The 24809-nt window shown below is 42.4% G+C and overlaps 1 protein-coding gene across 1 annotated transcript; it reads left to right on the forward strand.

Moving 5' to 3' along the window:
* Positions 1-359: 359 nt before the first annotated feature.
* LOC133610518 (voltage-dependent calcium channel gamma-4 subunit-like) lies at positions 360-13839 on the forward strand. The gene is made up of 5 exons (XM_061966853.2): positions 360-981; positions 1308-1568; positions 8079-8162; positions 9008-9148; positions 11351-13839. The coding sequence occupies exons 1-5, from the start codon at positions 951-953 to the stop codon at positions 12160-12162; spliced, it is 1329 nt and encodes a 442-aa protein (XP_061822837.1). The 5' UTR covers positions 360-950; the 3' UTR covers positions 12163-13839.
* The last annotated feature ends 10970 nt before the right edge of the window (positions 13840-24809 follow it).

Consider the following 24809-nt stretch of genomic DNA (forward strand, 5'->3'; position numbering starts at 1 on the left):
ATGGTGGTAATGATAATAATGTCAATGTTATGATAATGAGGAAGATATGATGAGAAGAAGGTGATTCATGTGATGTGATGAGGATGTTGATGTCGGTGATGGTGAGGATAACGGTGATGAGTATGTTGAGGAGGATGGTGATGTGAGGAGGATAATGAGGTAGTGGATGTTGAGGATGATGGCCATATGATAATTGAGGTGACTTTGATGAGGATGACGATGTATGCATAGGGTGTACGATAAGGACTATTAAGTAAATGTAGATGTTGAGAATGCTAGTAATATGATGAGAATAAAAGTGATGATGAGCATAGTCATGATGAGGATGAGAATGAAGGTTGCTCATGTAAAGTATTCGTGTCTTCAGGAACTCTCTTGATAATATTGGTGTCTCACATCTCTCTCTCCCCCGTCCTTCCTGTCAGTGTGTGTGTGTGTGTGTGTGTGTGTGTGTGTGTGTGTGTGCTTGTGTGTGTGCGTGCGTGCGTGATTGTCCTCACACTTTCTTCTTTTCATCGCGACAAAATCCTCCCAGCTGTTACATCCCCCCTAAAGTGCACACACACACACACGCACCCTCACACACACACACACTTGGCAGCTCCATGGTAGACTTTTGAATCCACTGTTGCCATGGCGATGCAGGAGCGCACGCTCGCTCACATCGTTTACGTCTCCTTGCTCTCAAAGCAGCTTCTCCTCTCTGACAGGAAGCTTCTTCTCTCCATCATCATCTTCTTCTTCACCTTCACCTCCCCGCTTTTGTCTCCTCGTGCCCTTCACCTCTAGCTCGCTCCCTTGATCCCTTGCTCCCTCCCTTCCTCCTTTCCTCCTCAGCCAGGCCGTCCACTGAGGAGGACCACCAGTGAGGTGAGGAGAGCCCAGGGAGGAGAGCAGAGGGTAAACACGGTGGATGGAGGAGGCGACCAGGACTTGACCAGAAGAAGAAGATGGAGACAAAAAGCAGGAACGTGCCCTCAGGTAACACACACACACACACACACACGCACACACTATGCACATCTGCATTGCCGTGCACATCAATGTCACATACACGTGCACGTGATGTGATGCTGAAGACACCCAAATGTTTTTATTGTTGTTCGACACTCATATGACACTGAGACACTGCAGTGGACACCTGACACCTCACCTTCTGACATTTGGACTCTTCTTCTGAGCATCAGTATGAATACACATATGTCAATACACACGATATGGATCTGTGTGTGTGTGTGTGTGTGTGTGTGCGTACATTAGAAGACATTGTTGACATGTTTGCATGATGATGCACTTTCTGTCTTCAGAGATCAGCTTCCTGCCTCGCCCGGCACTGGTGTGGTGCGAGCGAGGCATTCAGGTGCTGCTGACCACAATGGGAGCCTTTGCCGCCTTCGCCCTCATGACGGTGGCCATCGGCACCGATTATTGGCTGTACGCTCGCGCCTTCATCTGCAACAGCACGGCCAACTCGTCTTCATCGCAGGACGACAGCAGCAGCAGCAAGGACAAGAAAGACCCGGGGGCGCTCACGCACTCTGGCCTGTGGAGGATCTGCTGCCTGGAGGGTAAACTTAGTCTCTGTGTTAGTGTGTGTGTGTGTGTGTGTGTGTGTGTGTGTGTGTGTGTGTGTGTGCAGCGCGTGTGTTGCCATGCAATCAGTTATGTAGCGCATTAGCATCATTAGCATGACAGGAGTAATCATAAACAATAAGTTGTTGAAGCTAGACAACATGCCGAGCGTCGTTGTAGCGCGGCAACACTGATCTGATCTGGTTGTGGCCTTAATGGCGCCCTGTCCGAGACACCTCTGCGTAAGGATATTTGGAGTGAAATAATATGTTCACGGCGTATAACCTGCAATATATTCAATGTTATACAATATTAAGAATTAAATTACCGTTATTTCCGCGCTGTAGAGCGCACCGGTATTCAAGCCGCACCCACCAAATTTTAGAAGAAATAATTATGTTTACATATTAGCCACACCGGATTATAAGCCACAGATATATACCGGTACGAAAGGTTTTGCAAATGTTTATTTACATACCTTAATTGTTTCCAAACGGTGCCTGTAAGACGGCAGTAAAACAGCTGATCAAACAAAACAGAGGTCATCGTCAGGGACCCACTAGCTTCAAAAGCTTCCTCTCCAATTAGCTAAATAGACTCAATAACGCCACGGTGACGTTTTGGTGAATTTACAAAACTGAAAGTTAAGTTAAGTTAAAGTCCCAACGATAGTCACACACACACACACACACACACACACACACACACACACACACACACACACACACACACACACACACACACACACACACACACGCACACACGAGGTGTGGTGAAATTTTCCTCTGCATTTGACCCATCCCCATGTTCATCCCCTGGGAGGTGAGGGGAGCAGTGAGCAGCAGCGGTGGCCACGCTCAAGAATCATTTTCGTGATTTAACCCCCAATTCCAACCCTTGATGCTGAGTGCCAAGCAGGGAGGCAATGGGTCCCATTTTTATAGTCTTTGGTTGAACTCACGACCTTCCAGTCTCAGGGGGGACACTCTAACCACAAGGCCACTGAGCAAACGATACAAACGATATAAAAAGAATACCATTGTAAGTTAATAATACCAACACAGACACTTGTGTAGGTACTCATGTGACACTGAAAATTGCTTATTAATCCACTGAACTCCAACAGTGTGGAGCATTCTTCTACAATGTGAACAATTTTTGACATTTTTCACAGAAAAAACATCAATGATTAGACTGTCCCTTCCTAATGCTGTAGTCTCAGTGGAAACATGTCTTACTGCCTTTGTGTCAAAACTTGGACTATGGTGTGGTTTACGGCGTGGATGGTTTTCCCGGAATACAAGTGAACTGGACCGGACATGGCGTGAAGGTAAAGACATGTTTTAATTCTACTAAAAAAGTGCAAACAAAAGGCACGCACAAGGCGGAGAACAAACTTGGCTAAGGAAACAAAAACTAGCACAAAGGCAGAACTATGGACATAAAAACGAAAACACTTACTCTGACATGAAAATAGCAGCATGAACTATGACACGGCATGAAACAGTAAATATGGCATGAAGTAGAGTGCAGAGTACGCATAGACGGAGTGAACAGAGTGATGACGTCAGGTCGACTACCTGGCAACTACGGCTTAAATAATAGTGACGTGATTGGCAACAGGTGCGTGAGTCCGAACACATGACAGGTGGAAACTAGTGGGTCGGCATGGTAACTGAAACAATGGAGCGTAAACAGAAACTAAAAGAGTCCAAAAACCAAACAGAACATAGCCAAACAAAACATGATCAAGAGACATGACACTTTGAGTGTTTTGAGCCAGTTTCACTCCCTGAATTAACAAAAATAGTTCAACAGATAAAACCCTCTCCATGTCCAATAGGCATTATCCCATGTCAGCTTTTTAAAAATGTTTTTAACTCTATTGGGCCTTTTATTGTCCATCTAGCCAATTCCTCCCTGAGGTGTGGATGTTTCCCAACCTCCTTAAAACATGCTGTGGTCCAGCCACTAATCAAAAAGAATAACCTTGACCCCAATATTTTATCAAATCTTAGACCAACCTCAAAGTTGCCATTACTGAAGACGCCGCACCGATCCGCCTGTCGATCTCACGATCCACTCTTCCCTCACTCGTGAACAAGACTCCGAGGTACTTGAACTCCTCCACTTGGGGCAAGATCTCCTCCCCAACCCGGAGATGGCACTCCACCCTTTTCCGGGCGAGAACCATGGACTTGGACTTGGAGGTGCTGAATCTCATCCCAGTCGCTTCACACTCGGCTGCGAACCGATCCAGTGAGAGCTGAAGATCCTGGCCAGATGAAGCCATCAGGACCACATCATCTGCAAAAAGCAGAGACCTAATCCTGCAGCCACCAAACCAGATCCCCTCAACGCCTTGACTGCGCCTAGAAATTCTGTCCATAAAAGTTATGAACAGAATCGGTGACAAAGGGCAGCCTTGGCGGAGTCCAACCCTCACTGGAAACGTGTCCGACTTACTGTCGGCAATGCGGACCAAGCTCTGGCACTGAGCATACAGGGAGCGGACTGCCACAATCAGACAGTCCGATACCCCATACTCTCTGAGCACTCCCCACAGGACTTCCCGAGGGACACGGTCGAATGCCTTCTCCAAGTCCACAAAACACATGTAGACTGGTTGGGCAAACTCCCATGCACCCTCAAGGACCCTGCCGAGAGTATAGAGCTGGTCCAGTGTTCCACGACCAGGACGAAAACCACACTGTTCCTCCTGAATCCGAGGTTCGACTATCCGGCGTAGCCTCCTCTCCAGTACACCTGAATAGACCTTACCGGGAAGGCTGAGGAGTGTGATCCCACGATAGTTAGAACACACCCTCCGGTTCCCCTTCTTAAAGAGAGGAACCACCACCCCGGTCTGCCAATCCAGAGGTACCGCCCCCGATGTCCACGCGATGCTGCAGAGTCTTGTCAACCAAGACAGCCCCACAGCATCCAGAGCCTTAAGGAACTCCGGGCGGATCTCATCCACCCCTGGGGCCTTGCCACCGAGGAGCTTTTTAACTACCTCAGCAACCTCAGCCCCAGAAATAGGAGAGCCCACCACAGACTCCCCAGGCACTGCTTCCTCATAGGGGGCCAAATGTTTATACCTAAACAAACAAAACCAGAAATCGTCGTATTTGGTCAAACAAACTCGCTGCAAGGACACACACTAAAAAATGTTGGGTTCAAAAATAACCCAATTTTAACCCAACTCCTGGTTCAGAAAAGGACGAACCCCTTATTTCAGTTATTTTAACTCAACATTTTGGGTTAAGTTTTTTAACCCAACTTTTGCATTGAATTAATGCAAAAAGTGAAGTTATGATAACTAAATGTTGGGTTATTCCCAACCAAACTATTAGGTTGAATTATTTAACCCAAAAGTTGAGTTATGCTAACTCAATGCCGGGTGATTGTAAATAATGTTAAAGAGATTAATCCATGATAAAATTCCCTTCAAGAAAAAAGTAAATTTTTAATTTAAAGAAAATAGCTGTTTACCCAAAAATGCATTACTCTTTGAAAAATAACCCAAAAATGATTAATCATTTTGTAAACCCAGAAATTGAGTTAAAATAATACCCTTATAATCCAAAAAATGGATTGCTATTCTTAAAAATAACTCCAAAATTTAACCCAACACCAGCAACTCATAAATTGGGTTGTCAAAATAACCCAGTATTTTTTTAGTGTACATGACAGTGCTATTGGTTCTCTGTCCTCATATTGCCACGAATCAGCAAGGAGCCTTGGAATTACTTTTGACAGCTTGCTTAAGATGGACAAACAAATTAGCTCTGTCATTAAATCTAGCTTCTTTCAGCTAAGACTCTTGGCAAAAAATAAAACAGTATCTTCCACAGGCCGACCTTAAAAGAGCTATCCAAGCATTTGTGACGTCACACCTGGATGACTAGGTCTTTTAACTAAAATCAAACGACGTGAGCACATTACCCTTGTACTGGCTTCCCTTCAATGACTCCATGTTACTTTTAGAGTTCATTTGAAAATGGTACATATTGTTTCTCAATGCTTACACCAAGAAGCCCCGCCTTATCTTATTGAGCTGCTGCAGCCTTATCGTCCCAGCAGGACCCTGACGTCTTCAGACCAGCTCCTCCTAGCTGTCCCAAAAACTAGGCTAAAAACGAGAGTGGCAGGGCCCAGACTATGGAACAACCTTCCACTATCTATTAGGTCCTCCCAGTCTCTGAGCTAATTTAAATCTAGGCTGAAAACATCAGCACCTCCAAGTCCGAGTCCATGGTTCTCACCCGGAAAAGGGTGGAGTGCCATCTCCAGGTTGGGGAGGAGATATTGCCTCAAGTGGAGGAGTTCAAGTACCTCGGAGTCTTGTTCACGAGTGAGGGAAGAGTGGATCGTGAGATCGACAGGCGGATCGGTGCGGCGTCTTCAGTAATGCGGACGCTGTATCGATCCGTTGTGGTGAAGAAGGAGCTAAGCCGGAAGGTAAAGCTCTCAATTTACCGGTCGATCTACGTTCCCATCCTCACCTATGGTCATGAGGTTTGGGTTATGACAGAAAGGACAAGATCATGGGTACAAGCGGCCGAAATGAGTTTCCTCTGCCGGGTGGCGGGGCTCTCCCTTAGAGATAGGGTGAGAAGCTCTGTCATCCGGGGGGAGCTCAAAGTAAAGCCCCTGCTCCTCCACATCGAGAGGAGCCAGATGAGGTGGTTCGGGCATCTGGTCAGGATGCCACTCGAGCGCCTCCCTAGGGAGGTGTTTAGGGCACGTCCGACCGGTAGGAGGCCACGGGGAAGACCCAGGACACGTTGGGAAGACTATGTCTCCCGGCTGGCCTGGGAACGCCTCGGGATCCCCCGGGAGAAGCTGGAACAAGTGGCTGGGGAGAGGGAAGTCTGGGCTTCCCTGCTTAGGGTGCTGCCCCCGCGACCCGACCTCGGATAAGTGGAAGAAGATGGATGGATGGATGGACGGCTGAAAACATATTTTTACTCCCTGGCATTAAAATCCAGTTAGACAGTATATATTGGTTGTTTTTATTGATTGTTTTATCCCTTTTTACTTATTTATTACATTTTGAGAGATATATTCTGCACTTCTTTTAAGGTATATTTTACTACTGTATTCTATTCATCCTTCCGTGTTACAATGTAGACTTGTTAGCATATTTGCTAATGCTAGCGACACTATCTTGATTACATTACGATAGCGCGTACACCATACTTGCCAACATTGAGACCTCCGATTTCGGGAGGTGGGGGGGGGGTGCGGCTAAGAGGGGAGGAGTATATTTACAGCTAGAATTCACCAAGTCAAGTATTTCATATATATATATATATATATATATATATAAGAAATACTTGACTTTCAGTTAATTCTAGCTATAAAAATATATTTATTTTATTGTATATATATATATATATATATATATATATATATATATATATATATATATATATATATATATATATATATATATATATATGAAATACTTGAATTTCAGTGTTCATTTATTTACACATATACACACACACATAACACTCATCTACTCATTGTTGAGTTAAGGGTTGAATTGTCCATCCTTGTTCTATTCTCTGTCACTATTTTTCTAACCATGCTGAACATGATGATGCATTGCTGTGTGGCACGCACAAAAGTGCTTTCATCAAATGCACTAGATGGCAGTATTGTCCTGTTTAAGAGTGTCACAACATTGCTGTTTACGGCAGACGAACTGCTTTAGGGTAGACCAAAACGTGACTGCTGAGTCCGCCTGAATTTCGGGAGAATTTCGGGAGATAATTTGTCCCGGGAGGTTTTCGGGAGAGGCGCTGAATTTCGGGAGTCTCCCGGAAAATCCGGGAGGGTTGGCAAGTATGGCGTACACATATGCATGAAAACACTCTTACTGACATCACACGTGGGACAGTTTAGTGAGTACGAATGGTTTTAGTTATATTTTAAAACTTACAAACATTGCTTGGAGTAATAAATAATCATTTTGAATAGAAACACTGTCGGCGAGTGTACTTCCGGCACAAAAGAGGAAGCACATTGTCACACAAAACATTCTGGCCGTTAGCGAAGAAAATTCCATAAATTAAATAGTTTTATAAGCCGCATGGCTTCAATGCATAGGAAAAAAGTAGTCTGGAAAATACAGTAGTTACAATTGTTAGCCATTTCTGTTTGTATTTGTATATATTATTTATTCTCAGTTTTCTGGCGCCCTTTAGAAATTGCCGACCTCTGCAATCGCCCATGTGGCCCATATCAAAAAGCACCACTGATTTTTACATGAGTAAATGAAAATGTTATGTAACATTTCATGTTGAGTATTTGTGTTTCTTGGCGTCCCCTTGGACAGACTGACTCAAAATCAATAGAGGGAAGATGAAATATTAAATGTTTTTTCTGGTTGGTTTTTGCCTAGTCGAGAACATTGCTGGACGCTAAGTGGCTAAGCTAACGCTAATGTTTTTTGCTCCTGTCTTCATCGTATTCCACCTTGTCTTTGCTGTCAGGCTTGAAGCAAGGTGTGTGTTCCCAGATCAATCATTTCCCAGATGATGCCGACTACGACCAAGACGCTGCCGAGTATCTGCTGCGTGAGTGATGCACACACACACACACACACACACACACACACACACACACACACACACACACACACACACATAGAGAGAGAAAGAAGAGGATGTGGAAAGGACAGAAGGGGGTGGTGGGCGGACATCAATGCACGAATGTCAGAGTCAAGCAAAGAAGGTATGTATGTGTTAAAGCCCAGGTGTGTGTGTGTGTGTGTGTGTGTGTGTGTGTGTGTGTGTGTGTGTGCTGTTGAGTCTGGGGGTGTACACAAAAGCAGCTTTCACAGAAAAAAGCAGCTAATGGGTTATTTTCAGCTCAGGTTTCACATGCTGCCTCCGTTGTCAAGTGTACCGAATGTACTGTGTTCCTTTAGAACTTGGGTCTTGTCCACATGATTCTATCCTGGAATGTTGTAATGTTTCAAAGCAGGGGTGCCCTCGTAGGAAAAAATGTTTGGGCACCCTTGTTTTGTACTAAATCTTCAATCTGTAAAACAGGAACATTTGTCGGGTAAAATGTAAATACAGGGGCTGGTTTTACAAGAAGTACAAATTACAAGTTTCCCTTTCTTTCTTGATTTTGTTATAAAAAAAAACCCTAAAAAACCAGCAAATGTAATAATAAAGGTAACTGTTCAAATATGGAATAGAAATGAGAATGTGTGTGTTTTGCTGCCAAGTTGTAGTGTAGCACTTCCTCTGCAGAGTCACACCTGCTGCAACAACTATGTACACACTTTTAGCAGAATGCAGCCTAATTGTGTGTGTGTGTGTGTGTGTGTGTGTGTGTGTGTGTGTGTGTGTGTGTGTGTGTGTGTGTGTGTGTGTGTGTGTGTGTGTGTGTGTGTGTGTGTGTGTGCGTGCAGGTGTCGTGCGGGCGTCCAGCATCTTCCCCATCCTGAGCGCTGTTCTTCTTCTGATGGGTGGTGTGTGCGTGGCTTCCAGCGGCTTCTACAAGAGAAAGAGGAACATCATCTTGGGAGGCGGGATACTATTTGTGGCAGCAGGTGAGCAACGCTTATAGACGAGCAAAATGTATCCCATCAGACAACACAGGACGTTTTATTGTGTGGAGTTGATTGACACCATGATGTCGCTGTGCCATGATGTCACTTGGCTAGGATGTCACTTCTATGACATCACACTCTATTACATCACACAGCTATGCTGTCACTTTGACATCTACCCAGCTATAATGTCATTGCTATGATGCACATACTATGACATCATACAGTTATAATGTCACGAACTATGACACGTCACTGCTATGATACCTCTGTGCTATGATATTTTGCACTGTGCCATTACACAACTATGATTTCACTGCTGTCATACTATGACATCACACAGCTATTATGCCATTGCTATGATGTCACACACTGTAACATCACACAGTTCTGATGTCACTATGCTATGATGTCACAGTGCTGTTGTTTCACACTATAACATCAGTTATGATGTCACTCTGCTGTGATGTCACAGTGCTGATGTTTCACACTATGACATCACAAGGCAATCACAGCACTGGTATGATGTGACACATTGACATGACACACCTATTTTAAAATGCTATGACATCACACTGCAATGATGTCACTGCTATGCCACTGCGCTGCACGCGTGACATCACACAGTTATGTGTGATAGATAGGCTCCAGCACCCCCTCGCGACCCCAAAAGGGACAAGCGGTAGAAAATGGATGGATGGATGGACATGACATCACACAGCCATGATGTCAAAATAGTATGACATCACATCACTGTCACTGTGCTATAATGTCACACACTATGACATCTTACAGCTATAATGTCACCATTATGCTACACACTATGACATCATACAGCTATGGTGTCACTATGCCATGACATCATATAGCAATGATGTCACTGCACTATGATGTCACACAGCCGAGTCAGCATTAAAGGTCTACTGAAATGCGATTTTCTTATTCAAACGGGGATAGCAGGTCCATTCTACGTGTCATACTTGATCATTTCGCGATATTGCCATTATTTGCTGAAAGGATTTAGTAGAGAACATCGACGATAAAGTTTGCAACTTTTGGTCGCTGATAAAAAAGCCTTGCCTGTACCGGAAGTAGCAAAAGATATGCGCGTGACGTCACAGGTTGTGGAGCTCCTCACATCTGCACATTGTTTACAATCATGGCCACCAACAGCGAGAGCGATTCGGACAGAGAAAGCGACAATTTCCCCATTAATTTGAGCGAGGATGAAAGATTTGTGGATGAGGAAAGTGAGAGTGAAGGACTAGAGGGCAGTGGGAGCGATTCAGATAGGGAAGATGCTGTGAGAGGCGGGTGGGGTCTGATATTCAGCTGGGAATGACTAAAACAGTAAATAAACACAAGACATATATATACTCTATTAGCCACAACACAACCAGGCTTATATTTAATATGCCACAAATGAATCCCGAATATCAAACACCTCCCCCCTTCCGTCCATATAACCCGCCAATACAACTCAAACACCTGCACAACACACTCAATCCCACAGCCTAAAGTACCGTTCACCTCCCCAAAGTTCATACAGCACATATATTTCCCCAAAGTCCCCAAAGTTACGTACGTGACATGCACATAGCACCACGCACGTACGGGCAAGCGATCAAATGTTTGGAAGCCGCAGCTGCATACGTACTCACGGTACCGCGTCTGCGCATCCAACTCAAAGTCCTCCTGGTAAGAGTCTCTGTTGTCCCAGTTCTCTACAGGCCAATGGTAAAGCTTGACTGTCATCTTCCGGGAATGTAAACAATGAAACACCGGCTGTGTTTGTGTTGCTGCAGTCGGCCACAATACACCGCTTCCCACCTACAGCTTTCTTCTTTGCTGTCTCCATTGTTCATTGAACAAATTGCAAAAGATTCACCAACACAGATGTCCAGAATACTGTGGAATTTTGCGATGAAAACAGACGACTTAATAGCTGGCCACCATGCTGTCCCAAAATGTCCTCTACAATCCGTGACGTCACGTGCCGGCGTCATCATACCGAGAAGTTTTCAGCAGGATATTTCGCTCGAAATTTAAAATTGCACTTTAGTAAGCTAACCCGGCCGTATTGGCATGTGTTGCAATGTTAAGATTTCATCATTGATATATAAACTATCAGACTGTATGGTCGGTAGTAGTGGGTTTCAGTAGGCCTTTAAACCTTCCTATGTTGTCATTTTGTGCCTTCAGGCCTCAGCAACATCATTGGAGTGATCGTGTACATCTCTGCAGCGCTCAGCGACATTTCTCCCAAGAAGGACGAGGACAAGAAATGGCACTACTCGTACGGGTGGTCCTTCTACTTCGGTGGTCTGTCGTTTATCCTGGCGGAGATGGTGGGCGTGCTGGCGGTCAACATCTACATCGAGAAGAACAAGGAGCTGCGCTGTCGTTCTCGCGCCGACCTCTTCAAGAGCACCACGCACGCCATGTTGCGTCTGCCCAGCTATCGCTTCAGGAGACGCTCGCGCTCTAGCTCGCGCTCCACCGACCCGCCCCGCTCTCAAGAGAACTCTCCCATCGGCGCCTCCAAAACCTTCAGCCTGCCGCCGTCCGCCCCCCCGTTTTCCGTAGCCACCCTGCCTAACCCTCACCACGGCGGTGGCGGTGGAGGCGGGGATATCTCCATGTATACTCTGTCCAGAGACTCCAAGTTGGGTAGCCTGGGGGGTGGTGCCCCGCCCCTCTACGGCACCGTGGACCGCGCCACACTCTACCAGCTCCACAACTATTTCCCCAAGGAGGCCGGCGGGGGTGGCAGCGGCGGAGGGGGCAGCGGCACGCTACCCTCCCATTCAAAGTCCAACCTGGCGGCCGCCGCCCAGAACACAGCCCCACTGAATAGTTCCTCGTCAGCCGCCGCTACCACCCCCCAGGCTCCGATGTCCACCACCACCATGGAGAGGGACAGGGGCAACGTGGGAACCCTGGACCGACTTACGGCCAAGAGGGAACGAGACAGCAACTCGGACACGCTCAACAGGAAAACCACGCCAGTTTAAGAGCTCTCGTCCAAATATGAGCCAACATGAAGTCAAAGGAGGGCTAAGTTCTGTCCTCACATTAGGACACCTAGCAGCCATACGGACTTTAGGACACACTATACGCACTAAAGTATTGGGACACTCCCCTTAGTCAATCAGGGTTCATTAGACATTATTGAATGCTTCTTACTTGGAAACACATCGGAGAAACCCCATTTCTGTCTCCAGTGCACACAAAGTCAGGTCTTTAAAGCCATGTTTGCATGAGTTTGATATGAAAGAATGTCAGTGACCACCAATGGACAATACTCTGTTCTACTTTTTCCCAGAAGACTTAGCTGCCCCAATACTTTTGAGCATACAGTGTGTGATCAGCAGCTGACATGTGTTTGAGACATCTGCCTTAAAATGACCCCAGACCTTCTTAGCAGGACCAGCAAGGGTCCAGACTATGAATATTTATAATTATAGTACATGTTCATAACTTATTTATTCAGTTTATTATTATTATACATTATAGTATATGTTAATATGTATTTAAGTATATTTTTAACGTCGTGTGGTACTTTTCATTTTAGTATTAATACATGCTAATATATAATTATTTAATACCAATGATATTTTTTAGCAATTTAAATTTGAATTTTATGTATATATCTGTTATTTAAATAGTACTATTCTTGTTAGTAGACATCACTGTAAAAAAACTGCCAGGTGACTTCCTTCAAGCCTGTGAAATATTTGCTAAATCACTTCAAGGTCCGTCGGGTTTTTTTTTTCCTCTCACAGGAAGTTACATGGTTCTTTCCAGAAGACAAACGTATTTTTATAGCGACTTAGTCTCTTTCTGTTCGTAAACGAAACAAGACTTTGTTGGACGTGCTGGACGTTATGGACATTTGACTGTTGTGAAGACAAAATTTGGAATTCCACATTTTGGGTTGTAGCCAATCTGAGACACTTCTTTATTTCAGCGCACGCTCGCCGTCTCCCCTCATGGAACGACGTGGTACTGCGGGCACTCGGTCTCTAGCTTAAGTTCGTACTTTTTAAACGCGTTGACTGCAGCGTTTGAGCCTCAAAAGAAAAGCACATTTTAAGATGAAACTTCTCAAGCACCAAATGAGGAACTCTCTAAGAATTCTTCACTCTACTTTCTAATGTACAAATAATGTACATGTAGTGTATTCTCAGTGCGTTGTTTCATTGTTCGTGACTTTTTGCGTTTTTTATGATCTTTGTTGCTTTTTCTGCTCTCAGTGGACTTGACGTGTGCACAAAGTGTTGATGGTCAAACAACTTCACTTCAATTTTTATTATCGTTGTTTTGTTCGTTTGATTTCTGCCTTTTTATTACGGAGTGTTTTTTTCATGTTCTGGCTCGTGTACTGATGAGTGTAGGAAATAGAATTGATGTTGATTTATTTATTGGTGGAACGTAACAGATATATATGTAATATATTAATGTGTGTCATGTGACGTCAGTACTGAGAAATCGAGCTTTGTGTTAAAGCTTTTTGCCTCCAAAGCAGTGATGATATAAACATTTGAACGTAAACGCCAGCTCCTTTTCCCAACACACCGCATATATCAAATTAGAACAATAAAAGAAAGCAATACGAAATAGTGGTCAGAATATCAAATACATATATGAACATATATACAGGTATACAGTAGATATATTCAATAAAACTTTTTGAAAATCCCTTGTGTCATGCGGATTACTGAAGAGAAAAAGTCTTTCATACTCCAGGCCTGCAGGGGGCAGAATATACTGTGTATAATGGCCGCCATCTTTAACAGGACATCCTTCTATCCATTTTCTACCGCTTGTCCCGTTCAGGGTTGCGGGGGTGCTGGAGCCTATCTCACCTGCATTCGGGCGGAAGGCGGGATACACCCTGGACAAGTCGCCACCATTAACCATTTATTTGACGATTTTAATAAAGAAATATACCCGAAGACACTGTACAATAAAGTATTGTGGAATATATAATATTTATTTGTTCTTTATAAAGTATAGTCTGACATGTTTTCGCTTGTTGTGGGTCAAAGTGGATGTTTATGCTGAGCTCTGCACTATGATCGTACTTTTAGACTATTTTGGAGTTACAGATCTTGACGGCAAGAACATATTTTGCTTGAACACGGTCTGGTGCGAGCTACGTATTCGTTTATATTCCAATTTACGCTAGCCGCTAACAAGCTTGCTAATAGTTGAACATCAAAGCAAATGCTTAGCAACGAAATGGGACGCAGCACAAGAAACATAAATACACTAACTCAGAGGATGTGTGCCCAGAAATATCGAGCTAATGATGACAGAGTAGGTGGACAAACAAGAAACGTCATCTTTTGGAGAGTTAATGATGAGAGCGTTAGCTGTGTGGAAGGAAGTGAGGATATGGATAAAAAAAAGTGCAACAGTGATTGGAGGTCTAAAGATAAAGGACTACTGACATGATCAAATCCAAAAGGGAGGAGGTTGCTACTCACTACCGAACTGGTTGGAAACGGAGAGACTGATAAACTACAAAAAAACAGCAAATATAAACTTTTGCACAAAGTGGATAGACGGTGGGAGAGGAGGGGAAAGGATGGCTGAATCTTCAGCAGGAAGAGGATGGGAAAAAACATGGAGAAGTGTGACAAATAAACATCCTGAAATCCCTCTGTCAATGGCAGTTGAGCACGAGTGTTCCGCGAATGGGTCAGAAGTTGGCAGCGTGGTGGAAATGGAATGTTGGAAGAATGAATGGGCATGAAACATAGGTCTACGATCTGGGGAGTGTTGCATGCGACCAGTCTTCCTCTCAGGGAAAAAAACACACTGGTCAATCCCAAGTTCTTTTGGATGACATATATGTTGAGTAAGAAGAACCACAGAGACAGAATAGTACTTGGCCAAGTTTTACTAAAGATTTAGGAGACCAGCCCTTACAATGTGATAATAGCAGCATCAAGAAGCGGTCTAAACTCAAACAAAAAGAGTCAGCTTATTTAGTGCGAAAACAGCCCCTCCCGCCCAGAAAGAAATACAGTTTTTGTTCTAAACAGATAAGGCTTTGTCCACAAAAAGGGAGTATATTATACTCCCAGTAGACATTCCAGGCCTTCAAGGTGAAACACAGAGTTTACTAACGAACATAAGAAAAAAACACAACATGTACACATGGGAAATATTAGCTGCTTTAAAAATGACTATGGATACAGAAAGAACACATAAAAATATATGCATTCTCCACAGAAGCATGTGGGAGATCAATCAATCAATCAATCAATATTTTTTATACAGCCCTAAATCACAAGTGTCTCGAAGGGCTGCACAAGCCACATCGACATCCTCGGTTCAGAGCCCACATAAGGGCAAGGAAAAACTCACAACCCAGTGGGATGTCAATGTGAATGACTATGAGAAACCTTGGAGAGGACCGCAGATGTGGGTGACTTAGATTGGTCAGATCTAGTCTTAGACTTAGATTGGTCAGATCTAGTTTTGCGGCTGGTGCCAAAACCCCAAATATTTATACTCCAAAACTAGGAGAGTGTGCCTGGGCAAGGATGGGTTCACCCTATTGTAGTGAGAAAAACAACTGTTTTATTGCAAACAAGCAATCCTAACTGTCAAAGCCAACGACAGTCGTTGAAGTGTAATTTCCCCTCGTTAGCATTGAGGTATTGTGTGGCAGAACAATCACTGTGGATCAATTACTGCCAGTTCAAAATAGTCGGAATCCCCCACGTTAGCATTCTATTCAGTTGTAAACAAATGGCACAAATGGCATTCTGGTCACAGAAGGTGACCAGAATGTTTCTAACTCCTGTTATTTGTTGGAAGCTAAATTGCAGAGTATTTTAGGAATGGTTGAAAGGACGATGTTGTATGTGGGAGATAGGCGGTGTCGCAGTCCACCTCCTCTGTTCAGGGATGGTTTTTCAACCTTGACATAGATGGCTTCCCTCACTCCTCTTTCGTACCATCCGTCCTCCCTTTGCAGAATCTGTACATTTTTGTTCTCAGAGGAGTGCTGTTTCTCCCTGAGGTGCAGGTAGACAGCTGAGTCTTGGCCTGAAGAATTCGCTCGTCTATGCTGTGCCATACATATGTCAACTTAGTGGTTGTCTTGTTTCTCCAATATATGAATCAGTGCATTCATCATAACACTGAATAGCATACACCAGATTGTTTTTGTGGGTGTGGGGTATCCAATCTTTAGGATGCACTAGTCTATGTTTCAGGGTGTTGCCTGGTTTGAAGTGTACTGGGATGTTGTCATGGTTAAAAATTCTTCTGAGTTTCTCAGATAGACCTGATACATATGGAATGTTTTTTTTCCCCTCCTCCTCCACTCTGTTCTTGTTATTTCTGGAACTGCATGCATTTTTCAGTTTAAAAGTTAAAAAAATATATGATTAGAACATTTTAGCATATGTTTATGTTCAATTATAGTAAGCATGTTTATCCTAAACATACCTACCACTTCATTTTACACACTATGGCATTTTTACCAAGCTTTTTTGGGGGACATATACTGCAATAATATCGTACCGTGGCCTTAATACTGTGATAATATCGTACCATGAGATTTTAATATTTAGGTCATATATTTTAGCGAAATACCTGTGTGATGACAATAATATTTACAAGCAGCGTTGGTACAGTATATGCACAAGCAAACAAGCTTTGTGGAAAGCTTAGCATGTGCTCAGTATCTGTGAAGATCACACTTTTTAGAGCATATTGCAGTTGTATACTGCCTACCTGTGGTGTCGGTATAAACCAGGGGTAGGGAACCTATGGCTCTAGAGCCAGATGTGGCTCTTTTGATGACTGCATCTGGCTCTCAGATATATCTTACCTGACATTGCTTAACACGATAAGTAATGAATAATTCCGCTGATAATCACAGTGTTAAAAATAACCACGTATCAACCAGACTACAAAGCCATCAGCAAAACCATGCAGCACCAGAAGTTGCATTAATGGTAAGAAGTATTTTATTTATTATTGGTTAGCATCAGAATAACACTGTTATTTAAAATAATAAGAAACTTATTATACTCTAAAAATGTTGGTCTAACTTAAAAATGCACGCATTTAGTTGTATTCAGTGTTAATATTTTTTATACGGCTCTTACGGAAATACATTTAAAAAAATATTTGGCTTTCATGGCTCTCTCAGCCAAAAAGGTTCCCGACCCCTGGTTTAAACTAACCCAGTATTAAAAAGCTGTGTGGAGAGATTGAACATTTAGTAATCCACCCATCCATTTTCTACAGCTTGTCTCTTACGGGGTCGCGAGAGGGAGGCGCTAGAGCCTATCCCAGCTGCACATGGGCGGAAGGCGGGGTACTCATCGCAGGGCCAACACAGATAGAAAGACAACATTCACACTCACATTCATTCACTAGGGCAAATTTAGTGTTGCCAATCAGCCTATCTCCAGGTGCATGTCTTTGGAGGTGGGAGGAAGCCGCAGTAAACGAAGGGAACCCACGCAGTCACGGGGAGAACATGCAAACTCCACACAGAAAGATCCCGAGCCCAGGATCGAACCCAGGACCTTCATCTTGTGAGGCACATATACTAACCCTTGGTCCACCGTGCTAATTTTAGTAATGTTACTCTAATTTACTCTACTGTTTGTATTGCTTTTATTGCTCTTTCTGTTGTGGTTGTTGTATCGTTTTTTAATGTGATATGGATCCCCTGGGTGTAAAATAAAGAAATGATGATCTATAATTACATTAATAATACATGATAAAGGCTAACTGAGCCGTTGTGGAAGTCAGATATAGAAGTTAACTAAATACAGCTGGCTGACGGACGGCTGGCGAACAAATATAAAAGCAATAACATCACAAATCTCGACAGTGTCGTCAAATGTCTTGAAAACATAATCCAGGCTAACAAGAAGGATCCATGGAAGAAAATAACTGCACAAAGGAACAAATCATAGAGCAGATGAGGTGTGGAATATGTCATGATGCGTTGCCCGGGTCATGGCTTGATTTATGTTTAGTAGCTTTTTTCCTATGTTTTAGTCTGTTTCCTTGCTGTAACCTCTTTCCTTTCGTTTACTTTTGGTTCCCATGGACACTAATTCTCCACACCTGCCCTTGTTTAGTAATTAGTGTTCCCAACAGCTGTTTTGATTAAAGGCCTACTGAAACCCACTACTACCGACCGCGCAGTCTGATAGTATATATATTAATGATGAAATCTTAACATTACAACACATGCCTATACGGCCGGGTTAGCTTACTAAAGTGCAATTTTAAATTTCGCGCAAAATATCCTGCTGAAAACATCTCGGTATGATGACGTCTGCGCGTGACGTCACGGATTGTAGAGGACATTTTGGGACAGCATGGTGGCCAGCTATTTAGTCATCTGTTTTCATCGCAAAATTCCACAGTATTCTGGACATCTGTGTTGGTGAATCTTTTGCAATTTGTTCAATGAACAATGGAGACAGCAAAGAAGAAAGCTGTAGGTGGGAAGCGGTGTATTGCGGCAGGTGTTGTGCCTGATAACGCAACCCTGCCGTAGAATGCACCCCCTGACTGTTGTGCCGGATAACGCAGCCGGTGTTTCATTGTTTACATTCCCGAAAGATGACAGTCAAGCTTTACCATTGGCCTGTGGAGAACTGGGACAACAGAGACTCTAACCAGGAGGACTTTGAGTTGGATACGCAGACGCGGTACCGTGAGTACGCATGCAGCTGCTGCTTCCAAACATTTGATCGCTTGCCCGTACGTGCATGCCGCTATGTGCATGTCACGTACGTAACTTTGGGGACTTTGGGGAAATATATGTGCTGTATGAACTTTGGGGAGGTGAACGGTACTTTGGGCTGTGGGATTGAGTGTGTTGTGCAGGTGTTTGAGTTGTATTGGCGGGTTATATGGACGGGAGGGGGGAGGTGTTTATTATGCGGGATTAATTTGTGGCATATTAAATATAAGCCTGGTTGTGTTGTGGCTAATAGAGTATATATATGTCTTGTGTTTATTTACTGTTTTAGTCATTCCTAGCTGAATATCAGGTCCCACCCGCCTCTCACAGCATCTTCCCTATCTGAATCGCTCCCACTGCCCTCTAGTCCTTCACTCTCACTTTCCTCATCCACAAATCTTTCATCCTCGCTCAAATTAATGGGGAAATCGTCGCTTTCTCGGTCCGAATCGCTCTCGCTGCTGGTGGCCATGATTGTAAACAATGTGCGGATGTGAGGAGCTCCACAACCTGTGACGTCACGCTACTCGTCTGCTACTTCCGGTACAGGAAAGGCTTTTTTATCAGCGACCAAAAGTTGTGAACTTTATCGTCAATGTTCTCTACTAAATCCTTTCAGCAAAAATATGGCAATATCGCAAAATGATCAAGTATGACACATAGAATGGACCTGCTATCCCCGTTTAAATAAGAAAATTGCATTTCAGTAGGCCTTTAATCTCTCTACTTTATAGTTTTCAGTCACACAGCACAAGTTGTTGGGTCAATGCTCGCTCTTCATTTACGTTTTGTCCTGTTTTCTCCACGCTTAAGTGCTTTTCCCTTGTTATAGACCATCTCGCTGTTCACCCTTGGTGACTATTTGGTTTTTGGCCCCACGCTTGTTTAGCGTCCGAGTTTTTGTATTTTTTGTCCTGCCTCATCGAATTAAAGGCAGACTCCTACCTGCACACTGCTCCTGCTTGTCCTTCTGCATTCGAGAGAACACAGTGGCGAGCCGTGCATTTCTCACCTAGGCCTTCAGTGATGCCCTCCCTACCTAGTCCGGCTTCACCTCTCAAAATATCGTAATTTATGTCACCACATGGACACAGCTGAAGATACTACACAGAAACACACGTGACTGGGCATTGTGTAATGGCCATAGGGGTCCATCGATACGTATATATATAATAAATATTGCCAGTCACAATTAACTTGTGCTCAGCTGGGAAAATAAATATATATATACTTATTATGTCATCCATTTACTTATTATGAACTGTTACAGGCGTATTCTATAAATCATGCTAATATTAAAAATGTAACTTAATAATATGTGGGGATATAAAAGGCATCTGGTGCTATCAGACCGGGCGGAAGTGGAAATTGACGTCACAAACCACCTCGGAGCACCTGTCAGACCCAGCGTTTTTGCTACGGAGCCACTTCATGGAAGAATCCTCATTTTTGCCCTTTTTTGTGGACTTTCCATTGGCCTGTGGAGAACCGGGACAACAGAGACTTTTTCCAGGAGGACTTTGAGTTTGATGCGCAGACGCGGTACCGTGAGTACGCTGCTGCGGCTTCCAAACATTTTATCGCTTGCCCGTACGTGCATGCCGCTATGTGCATGTCACGTACGTAACTTTGGGGACTTTGGGGAAATATATGTGTTATAAGAACTTTGGGGAGGTGAACGGTACTTTGGGCTGTGGTATTGAGTGTGTTGTGCAGGTGTTTGATTTATATTGGCGGGTTATATGGACGGGAGGAGGGAGGTGTTTGCAGAGTTGGGTAGAGTAGCCAGAAATTGTACTCAAGTAAGAGTACTGTTACTTTAGAGATTTATTACTCAAGTAAAAGTAAGGAGTAGTCACCCAAATATTTACTTGAGTAAAAGTAAAAAGTATGTTGTGAAAAAACTACTCAAGTACTGAGTAACTGATGAGTAACATATACACACACACACACACACACACATATATATATATATATATATATATATATATATATATATATATATATATATATATATATATATATATATATATATATATATATGTATATATATATATATATATATATATATATATATATATATATATATATATATATACATACATTGATATATACAGTATATCATTTATATTTATTTATTTTGCCGTTTTTGTTTACATGTTAAAGGTGTTTTAATGAATATACAAGCATGTTTAACACATATAGATTCCTTTCTTTCATGAAGACAAGAATATAAGTTGGTGTATTACCTGATTCTGATGACTTGCATTGATTGTAATCAGACAGTAGTGACGATAACGTCCACGTTTTCAAATGGAGGAGAAAAAAAGTTCCTCCTTTCCGTCTAATACCACATGAAAGTGGTTGGTTTTTGGCGTCTTATTTGTCCAGCTTCCATATTCCTTTCTATACACTTTACAAGAAATACATTGGCGGCAAACTCCGTAGCTTGCTAGTGTGTTTGCGCTGGCTTTCGGAGACTCTTATTTTGAAAGCGCAGGCACGATGGAGCGGCACTTTTATTGTGAAGACAGGAACTGTGCAGTCAGTCTTTAGGCTTTTGACAGGATGTACGGTTGAAATAAAAAAGGGTCTTTTTTCCTTCACACTTTTGATTGATTGATTGGAACTTTTATTAGTAGATTGCACAGTACAGTACATATTCCGTACGATTGACCACTAAATGGTAACACCCCAATACGTTTTTCAACTTGTTTAAGTCAGGTCATGTGACCCCTGGCTCTGTTTGATTGGTCCAACGTCACCAGTGACTGCATCTGATTGGTGGAACGGAGTGAACGTCACCAGTGACTGTATTTGTTGAAACGCAAGCACTATGAAGGTCTGTCTGACAGACCAAAACAAAGAAAGCGTGCATTAACAGATCGATAAAAATTAGTAGCGAGTAGCGAGCTGAATGTAGATGAAAGTAGCGGAGTAAAAGTAGCGTTTCTTCTCTATAAATATACTCAAGTAAAAGTAAAAGTATGTTGCATTAAAACTACTCTTAGAAGTACAATTTATCCCAAAAGGTACTCAAGTAGATGTAACGGAGTAAAAGTAGCGCGTTACTACCCACCTCTGGGTGTTTGTTATGCGGGATTAATTTGTGGCATATTAAATATAAGCCTGATTGTCTTGTGGCTAATAGTTATACATGTCTTGTGTTTATTTAATGTATTAATCATTCCCAGCTGAATATCAGGTCCCACCTGTGACTCCTTAATTGCGTAGTGGCAAAGACACCCGGGGAACTTGGGTGCGTTTGTTACAAGTGTACAAAATGGTCTATTTTTGAGTATCCAATCACAGCGTTAGGCCAGCTAGTAGGCCTTACTGACAACAACTCGTGATCTGATTGGCTATCGCAATTGTCTATCACCTGTATGTGTCCATTCACGTACAGTGCACAGACGCCTGCATTGTTGATTCTGAAGGCCCCGGACAGATTTTGTACAGCATGGCAACATAAGCTAGCTGAATTCTGATTGGATACAAACTAAACTAAAAACAACAGCATTGGAACGAACATAATTTGACATGAAGTGAATTATATTTATATAGCGCTTTTCTCTAGTGACTCAAAGCGCTTTACATAGTGAAAACTCAATATCTAAGTTACATTTAAACCAGTGTGGGTGGCACTGGGAGCAGGTAGGTAAAGTGTCTTGCCCAAGGACACAACGGCAGTGACTAGGATGTCGGAAGCGGGGATCGAACCTGCAATCCTCAGGTTGACGGCATGGCCACTCTACCAACCGAGCTATACCGCCCCAATGACTAGAATATGAATACTTTTAGATACTTATGGAAAGTAAATTAGACATTACTTTTATCTTTAATTATGATCATGATTTCTGGTTATGTTAGGCCAGCAGAGAAGGCCTTGCTGGCAGAATTACACGTATTTATCCAATACTGAGGCAGTGAAGAACAGAGAACCAAAAAAATTGATCTAGCTTCAAAATAACAATTGGCCAACTGTTTCCAATCTAGAAGGGTGAATGTGGATGTCAACAACGTCGACACATGCATTTGACTTTTTATTTTAACACACTTGAAATGCTAAGTATGCGTAAGTCTCTCCTATCATGCACCTGGCTGGGATGAAGTCACCATTGGAGCCAACGTTTTAATTTCCTTCCTTGTCTGCTCTCGCTGATAACGTGCACAGCTTCCTGAGCCGCGTGCGCACTTTACTCAGGTGTGGGTGAGGCTGCCAGTCAAGATGACATTTTTTTTTTACTTGCTTTGCCACTTAAATCTGCCGTAACGCTCAGGCGAGGGTGCATCTTGTCACTCCAAGGGGGGAGATGGGAGGGAGGGGTCGTCAGATGTGGGACACGAAGACAACCAGGACATGTTAAATGGAAATGATGGCGCTGACTCAACGTGAAGACATTTGATGACAAGCCTCTGACTTGATGAGCTCTTAGTTAACTCATACTGACGGCGTACGAGTGTGAGTGTGCGCGTGTGTGTTCGTTTGTGTATGTGTGTAATGTTGTGTGGTTGTGTTCCTGTTGACCACGCTCTATATTTAGAGAAGGGGTCGCAGCCAAACTACGTAGGAGAGGCTCAATTAAGCCTGCAAGCGGGTCAACATGGAGACTGAGATGTACTGTGAGCTACACATCACTTGTCAATGTCACTGACAACATTGTCTTATTTTTTGATATTTTGTATTGTTCATTAGCTACATGAGGGGCTCTTATTAAAGAAACATAATGAAATAACACACTTTATTAAGTCCCTCGAATAAAATCTTCTCTACAAAGTGCACACTATCATGTGTCTTGTTTTTGAGGAGGATACATGTGATTAGCAACTCATGTGCAGTATATAATAATAACATGAATAACAACAACCCAAAACACAAAGAGGACATTTATTAAAAATTATCAACAGTCAGCACACACAGTATAACAAACACTTCCTGCAAGAGCACATGTTTAAATGATTAACGACTGGTTATTTTTTTAGCAACATGTTAGCAAAACATTTTTTATAGCTGCAAACAAAGGGATGTACAAAGTGCAGCCCAGGGGTCATTTCTTCCTGTGGCTCATTTTTCCATCCATCCATTTCCTACCGCTTGTGTATTGTCCAAATATACAATTAAACTAAACCAAATAAAAAAAAAAAAAAAAGATCTAAAATGAAGACTGGAGAAAAGAGCAGTGATTTTATAAGAATACAGTCTAAATATTGTTAGAATAAAGAGATAGTATTAAGAGATTAAAACAAATACTTAAACAGAAAAATGTCTTAATTTTGCAATAATAAAGTAAAAATAGGTTGGGGGAAATACTTTTAAAAACAAAAAGTTGAAATATTAAAAGAAAAATAAGTTAAATAATTTTTAGATGCTTCCGGCATGATATTAAGAGAAAAAAGTCATAATTTTGTGAGACTAAAGGAAATATTAGGACGATAAAGATTTTTCATACAATTATTTATTTGTGGCATAAGAATCAACAAAGAGAAGCGACAAAATGTCAGTTTGTAGTTTTAAAAATTGGTTTTGATTGTAATTTTTTGTACTCACTTTACAAATGCGTCATTGCAACTTATGCAAATGATTACTATGTTATTATAAGTCCTTATTATATATATATATATATATATATATATATATATATATATATATATATATATATATATATATATATATATATATATATATATATATATATATATATATATAATATAAGTCCTTATTATTATAAGTCCCCCAAAGCCCCTCTTCTCCCCGACAACCCACCACTAGATTGCTGTACTGTGAGAAACACTGTTAAATCATAATATCAAGAGAAAAAAAGTTGTAATCTTACGTGCTTTTTTAATAATATAATATAGTTATATCATAAGGGAACTAAATGTAATTAATTTGTTTGTTGTTTGCTTTTCTTTTCAGGTCAG

The sequence above is a fragment of the Nerophis lumbriciformis genome, linkage group LG11 (genome assembly GCF_033978685.3).
Source record: "Nerophis lumbriciformis linkage group LG11, RoL_Nlum_v2.1, whole genome shotgun sequence".
Lineage (NCBI taxonomy): Eukaryota > Metazoa > Chordata > Actinopteri > Syngnathiformes > Syngnathidae > Nerophis > Nerophis lumbriciformis.

Bases quoted from the DNA above. Each gene is read 5' to 3' on its own strand.
- LOC133610518 (XM_061966853.2), top strand. From the start codon at position 951: ATGGAGACAAAAAGCAGGAACGTGCCCTCAG. The intron at 982-1,307 runs GTAACACACACA...TTCTGTCTTCAG, and splicing joins AAGCAGGAACGTGCCCTCAG to AGATCAGCTTCCTGCCTCGC. The intron at 9,149-11,350 runs GTGAGCAACGCT...TTGTGCCTTCAG, and splicing joins GATACTATTTGTGGCAGCAG to GCCTCAGCAACATCATTGGA.